The sequence below is a fragment of the Helianthus annuus genome, chromosome 7 (assembly GCF_002127325.2).
Source record: "Helianthus annuus cultivar XRQ/B chromosome 7, HanXRQr2.0-SUNRISE, whole genome shotgun sequence".
Classification (NCBI taxonomy): domain Eukaryota; kingdom Viridiplantae; phylum Streptophyta; class Magnoliopsida; order Asterales; family Asteraceae; genus Helianthus; species Helianthus annuus.
The window spans coordinates 120,207,805-120,215,138 of record NC_035439.2 but is presented as its reverse complement, the minus strand read 5'-3'; the positions used below and the strand labels follow the sequence as shown (position 1 = coordinate 120,215,138).

At 41.1% G+C, this 7,334-nt stretch overlaps 1 protein-coding gene across 1 annotated transcript; it reads right to left on the bottom strand.

The window, feature by feature from the left end:
• Positions 1-295: 295 nt before the first annotated feature.
• LOC110866822 lies at positions 296-4,954 on the bottom strand. Its single transcript, XM_035974996.1, has 4 exons — positions 4,812-4,954; positions 4,218-4,271; positions 1,147-2,944; positions 296-597 (listed from the first exon to the last, which is right to left on the bottom strand). The coding sequence occupies exons 3-4, from the start codon at positions 2,942-2,944 to the stop codon at positions 296-298; spliced, it is 2,100 nt and encodes a 699-aa protein (XP_035830889.1). The 5' UTR covers positions 4,218-4,271; positions 4,812-4,954.
• Positions 4,955-7,334: the final 2,380 nt, after the last annotated feature.

Genomic DNA, 7,334 nt, shown 5'->3' with positions numbered 1-7,334 from the left:
CGGCTCAGGGCATCGGCTACTACGTTAGCTTTACCCGGATGATAAAGGATCTCACAATCATAATCTTTAAGAAGTTCTAACCACCTTCGTTGCCTCATATTTAATTCCCTTTGCTCAAAAAAATATTTAAGGCTTTTGTGGTCAGAATAAATAACGCTTTTCGTACCGTAAAGATAGTGCCTCCATATCTTCAAAGAAAACACTACTGCAGCTAACTCCAAATCATGGGTTGGATAATTGCTTTCGTGTGTCTTCAATAGCCTAGAAGCATAGGCAATGACTCTACCCTTTTGCATCAAAACACATCCCAACCCTTGGTGTGATCCGTAAACACCACCAAATCTTCCGTTCCATCAGGTAAGGTTAGTACCGGGGAACTCGACAGCTTTTCTTTCAAGGTTTGAAACGCCCTCTCTTGATCTGCACCCCATGAAAACTTCTCATCCTTCTTGGTTAACTTGGTCAACGGCAAGGCCAATTTGGAAAAATCTTGGATAAACCTCCTATAATAGCCTGCTAAACCCAAAAAGCTTCTTACTTCACTTGGGTTCTTGGGAGGTACCCATTTCATAACGGCTTCCACCTTTGATGGGTCTACTAAGATACCATCCGCATTAATCACATGACCGAGAAATTGTACCTCTCTAAGCCAAAAAGCACACTTGGAGAATTTCGCGTACAATTTCTCTTTGTGAAGTACTTTAAGAACTTCACGTAAATGGCATGCATGTTCGGCTTTACTTCGGGAATAAACCAGGATGTCATCGATAAAAACTATAACGAATTTGTCTAACATGGGCCGACAAACTCGATTCATAAGATCCATGAACGCGGCAGGCGCGTTCGTTAATCCAAAGGACATTACTAAGAACTCATAATGCCCGTATCGCGTTCTAAAAGCCGTTTTCGCCACATCCTCATCTCGCACTCTTAACTGATGGTACCCGGACCGCAAATCTATTTTTGAAAACCAACTTGCCCCTTGTAACTGATCGAAGAGATCATCGATTCGGGGCAATGGGTATCGGTTTTTCACTGTCAGCTTATTCAACTCTCGGTAATCGATGCATATGCGCATCGAACCATCTTTCTTTTTGACAAAAAGTACAGGCGCTCCCCATGGCGACACACTCGGGCGTATAAAACCCTTGTCGAGCAATTCTTGTATTTGTACCATTAACTCCCGCATTTCAGTTGGGGCCAACCTATAAGGGGCCTTGGCTACGGGTTTGGCATCAGTGTACAATTCAATCTTGAAATCCACTTCGCGTTCTGGTGGAAGCCCCGGTAAATCTTCCGGAAAAACATCAAGAAATTCATTCACGACTTCAACCTCTTCTATCTTAGGGGTATTCTGCTTAGTATCCACCACGTAAGTTAGAAATGCCTTGCTTCCATTTCGTACGTACTTGTATGCTTGGACTATAGAACAAAGCTTTGAATTGATATTCCTTTCCCCTTGTATGCTTACTCGTTTTCCTTCCGATGTTAACACATGAATTACCTTCTTCTCACATTGAATTTCGGCCTGATGTTTAGCTAGCCAATCCATGCCAACTATAACCTTAAATTCCCCCAATATCATGGGAATAAGGTCAATGGCAAACTTCTCGTCTTCAACGATTATTTCATAATCTCTACAAACTTCGTGCAACAAATAACTCTTACTATCGGCTATTTCTACTTCTAATGGTACATGCAGTCTTTCGATTCTAAAGGAAGGGTGTGACACTAATTCACTTGATACAAACGATCTACTGGCACCGGTATCAAATAACACGTACGTAGGCATCGAGTTCAATGAGAATATACCTGATACAACATTCGGGTGGTCCTTCGCTTCCTCGGTTGTGATCTGAAACATCCTCCCCTTAGCTCTTGGGGCTTCCTCCTTTCTTGCCTCCTTATCGGTTTTCTGTTGAAGCTTGGGACACTCAGCCTTAATACGACCCGGTTGGAAACAATTGTAACACGTTCTTGAAGGATTAGGACACCTATTGTATGGGTGTCCATCTTGACCACAATTGTAACAGCCCTTCTTCCCTTTCAAACACTCCCCCGTGTGTAACTTTCCGCACGTTTTGCATTTCGGAATACTACCCTTCGCCTTATCCTTCTTGCTTTGATCTTGAAATTTTGGTTTCTTTGAAGGGCTCGAGCTGGAAACATTTTCGGATACTCCCTTTTCGCCTCTTTCTGCCTGTCTTCTTATTTCAATCTCCCTATCTCGGGCCAAGTCAATGAGCTCATTCAAAGTTTCACATTTAGCAGGAATTATGAACTCCCGATATTCAGCCTTCAACATACCGTAATAACGGTTTATCTTCATTCTTTCCGTTCCTGCTATATCATTACAGAACTTCAGCTTGTCAAGGAAAACGTTGGTGATTTCATCAATGGTTTCATCTTTCTGACGAAGATGTAAGAAATCTTCTTGGATCTTGTCAATGGCAGATTGCGGACTGTGGTACTTTAGAAAAGGTTCCTTGAACTCTTGCCATGTCAAGACTTGAACTTTTTCTTCCCCAATCTCTTTACTATAAACATCCCACCAATCTTTAGCTCGGAGTTGCAACAAACCGGTGGCGAACATCACTTGGTCCTCCTTCTCACAATGACTCCTTATGAACACCGCTTCAGTACTTGCAATCCACCTTTGGCATGCTATAGGATCAATTTCTCCTTTGAATGGTAACGGGTTGCATGCCATAAATTCCTTATAAGTACATTTGCGAGCCCCTTTCTTTCCTTGCATTTCTACAATCATTCCCTTCAACTCATCTATCTTGCCTGCCATCATTGTTTCCACCACTTCCAGTACATGACCTTCCACTTCTTGGGCTAAATGAGGGACGCTTACTTGTATTGCCCTTCCGACCTCTTCCGAGATCATAGTTTTCAGTTGCTCCTGTTGTGTCACTTCATTGTCATTCGTATCCGCCATCTACACATAAACATCATTCTTTATTCCAAGCATTCAATCATCCTTTCCATCATATAATCATTCTATTAGTACATAACTTCCTTTGAAAGTTAACATTCATGCATACTATCATTCTTTAGAGTCTTATTATAGCGTTTGCAATACTTCACGTATGATAGAAAACATTAAGCAGAACATCGCAATTGAAAAAGGCTGAAAACAGTCTCCACCGTAAATTACGGTGTCACCGTAATTTACGGTGGCATTATTTCTTTTACGGTGTAAAGCTACTGCCTTACGGCAGAAGAATTTCGTCCCAGTGTCTACCGTAAGTTACGGTGTCACCGTAGCTTACGGTGACGCCCAGCATACTATGATGAATTTCTTATTTTGCAGCCATCTGTTCAACCCGTTTTAACCCGTACCAGTCCGTTTCATCCCAAACTTTTACACATCATCCCGTGATGATTTTCCTAACATTCCCAAGCCAACTCATTCATAATGCGAAATCAACTTTAAAGGTACTTACTTGCTTCGCGCCGCGGATCGAACACACGCTTTACATGAGCTTCCGGTTTGAGTTCAAGCATTTAATGCTTGAATCCCTCAAACCTACGCTCTGATACCAACTTGTAACGTCCATAATTTCCTTTAAATATCTATTAAATAACAATGTACTTTTCTCACAAAATTTGGGCATGACCCGTTTGAAAAACGAGTGGTCCCCTGTTTTACATAATCCAACATCATTCGAAAGACACAAAATACACGTCAAAACATACCATGTTTTACTTACAAAACCATTGAGTTTATGTACGTACTTACGACAAGTTTTCCAAAAGACAACATAATGAAAACTAGGTTTATGTACTAGACGAAAACATAAGTGACAAAGTTTTAAACATTGACTTTTACAAAATGCGGAACGCTTGACGGGCTTGAGGCATGTTCGAACCGGGCGAAGCTTGATAGCTAGACATGGGATTTACCTACATGACCACAACATCAAAAACTCATTAGAACAAAAATTACTTTCTTGAACTCAAGAATCTAACTTACGGACTTGTAACAAATGTGACATTTACAACTTGCGCTTTTCTACATTCTTTCATTCTTGCACGGTAATGTATTCCAACGGAACCTCTTACCATTCCTTCTAGACTTACAATAGCATTATTCGACCCATTCAAGAGAAGGGTCCAAACATACATTTTCTCCCTACTTGATTCGAATTAATTCATTATTTGATCAACACATATCTATAGTGAAAGCTAAAATTGTACAAGTAGCGTACCTCGGTCTTGATTCCCTTGTTGCTTCACTTGACTCGAACTTTCTTCCTTAACGCCTACATATAACCATTCATTCTTTTAATTTATATTTCATACTCATTCACACATATCAATCGATAAAACATCATACAATTTACTCACGCTTCATAAACATATTCAATTCACATAAAGTTTACGGCTTACAAGGCTAATATTTTCATTGAGGCATTTTGTCAAACACTTGGTGTGCGCATTATCATCAAAGCACAAGGTACAAGTGTTTATAGCATAATTCTACATGTTCCCTTTTCTAGTATAACAAGAAACAATCGAATTCACCTATTCCTTCCATCCTACCTTAGCTTATCTAATTTCTCTATCATATTCAGATTATGTATCAATTCACCTTCATAAGCATAATATCATAATTCATCATGTTCACCTTTTTCCTACAACAAGTGGGTATGAACCCTAATCATCCAAACAATCAAAATTAAGCAAAATCCTCAGTCTATTATGAATTCCTAACTCACAATTACACAAGACTTCCACACAAATTCATGATTGGGTTAAAACCCACTTTCTACCATTCATCCAAAACAGAAAATTCGACTTACCGCTTGTTGTACTAGCTTAGATGGTTAAGGTTTCGAGTTCATGCATGTGATTTGGCCTTGAATTCCCTTTCAATTTAGCTAATTTGCAGAATTTAGGGTTTCCCCCTTGCTTTCCCTTCTTGGTCGATCTCCAGAGAACACACGTATGTGTGTTTTTTGTTTTTTGTTAATTCTTATTTACTAGTAAACTTATAACTTTCATCTTTTAACAAGTTTAGTCCCCCTATTTATTTAATTTGCTCATTTATCATTTAACCTTCCTTCTAATCATTTACTAGTATAACTATTTAACTAGGTTAAATATAACATGTCTAGACATTTCAAATAACATAAATAAATTGCATATTTTGGGGTGTTACAGGCGCCTACTATGTAACAGGATGTATTTGGGTCCCACTTTATGGCGGTCTACGCGAACTTGTGATGGATGAAGCGCACAAGTCTCGCTACTCGGTACATCCAGGTTCGGATAAAATGTATCACGACATCAGAACTACATATGGGTGGCCTAGCATAAAGGCCCACATTGCAACTTACGTCGGCAAATGTTTGACTTGTGCGAGAGACAAGACAGAGTACCAGAAACCCTCAGGCCTACTGCAACAACCCAGGATACCACAGTGGAAATGGGAAGAAATTTCCATGGATTTTGTTACCGGTCTGCCTAGATCTCAGCGTGAGAATGATACTATATGGGTGATCGTAGATCGACTCACCAAGTCTGCACACTTCCTGGCTATTAAGGAAACGGATAAGTTCTCCACCCTCGCAGACGTTTATCTTAAAGAAGTTGTTTCGAGGCACGGGGTGCCCACCTCCATTATTTCGGATCGAGATGCACGATTCACCTCAGAATTATGGCAAGCGATGCACAAAGCGTTTGGCTCTCGTTTAGACATGAGCACAGCTTATCACCCTCAGACGGATGGGCAGTCTGAGCGCACGATTCAAACCCTAGAAGACATGCTTCAGGCGTGTGTTATCGATTTCGGCAACGGCTGGGAAAAGCATCTCCCGTTAGTGGAGTTTTCGTACAATAACAGTTACCACACCAGCATACAAGCCGCTCCATTCGAGGCATTGTACGGACGTAAATGCCGGTCACCTCTCTGTTGGGCAGAGGTGGGGGATAGTCAGATTACAGGTCCAGAAATGGTAGTTGACGCTACTGAACGAATAGCACAGATACGACAACGTATGGCGGCAGCTCGTGATCGCCAGAAAAGCTACGCTAATAAACGCAGAAAACCGCTCGAATTCCAAGTTGGGGATCGAGTGCTACTCAAAGTCTCACCCTGGAAGGGTGTGGTTCGATTTGGTAAACGAGGCAAGCTCAATCCACGATATGTTGGACCGTTCGAAATCACTGAAAGAATAGGCAAGGTAGCCTACAGACTAAACCTACCAGCTGAACTCGGTGCAGTTCACAATGTTTTCCACGTGTCGAATCTGAAGAAGTGTCTATCAGATGAGACCCTCATAGTTCCTTTTAAGGAACTCACTATCGACGAGCGGTTGTAGTTCGTCGAGGAACCAGTTGAAATCACGGACCGGGATGTCAAGGTCCTCAAGAGCACTAGAATACCTCTTGTACGAGTTCGTTGGAACTCCCGTCGTGGCCCAGAGTACACCTGGGAACGTGAAGACCAAATGAAACTCAAGTATCCCCAGTTATTCGAAACCAATGCAACCACTACTGAGGCTGAAGCTACTACTGCAGAATTTCGGGACGAAATTCCAAATCAACGGGGGGATGATGTGACACCCCAGGAAAACCAGTAAACGATATAACTTACCTAGCTTCCTCAGTAACCGCATGCTAAATTTCGGGACGAAATTTCTTTCAAGTTGGGGATAATGTGACAACTCGAGTTTCCGACTTTCATTTTCGCATTTATTGCACGTCGACTTTGACTGTTGACTGTTGACTTGTTGATTTGTAACACTACACGTTGCGTTATAATGAAACGTATTATGATTGTTGGATATGTTATGTGCTATATAATAAACGTATTGTGGTTGTTGCATGAATGTGATTGATGTTATGAAATGAATCTGTTAGAAAAGCTTAAACTGTGTGGCATGTGCTAGGACTCCGACGAATCAACCATGACCTTACTCGACGAAACAGGAATCTGTTTCGTCACCTTCCGAACTCGACGAAATTGGCTCTTGTTTCGCCATATGTTGCTCGACGAAACAGCCATCTCGCCGGCCCAGTAATCCGCTAAAGCCCAGTTAGGCCCAAAGTTACATCAGTTTAATATTATACGTGTGCACATAACCAATCATCGAAACCCTAAACTTTCATTAAGTGGGCGACGGCAGGCATCATTGTCATCACTGAATTCCTTCGATTTCTGGCTTAAATCGATATCCATCTAGGTTGGTGTTATTATTCATTGTTTGTCTTTATTCTTGTTGTCATCAGTCATTATCATATAGGATGCATCGATTTTCCTTTTAGAAAACTCATGTTATTAAATTGGTGGGCATGTAATCACATCCTTGTTTGGTCCAATC

What these genes read in the sequence shown, in the direction of transcription:
- LOC110866822 (XM_035974996.1), bottom strand. Translation starts at nt 2,944, where the DNA reads ATGGCGGATACGAATGACAATGAAGTGACACAACAGGAGCAACTGAAA. An exon ending in ACAAGAATTGCTCGACAAGG is followed by an intron (nt 598 to 1,146) that starts GTTTTATACGCC and finishes ATGGTATCTTAG; the next exon opens with TAGACCCATCAAAGGTGGAA.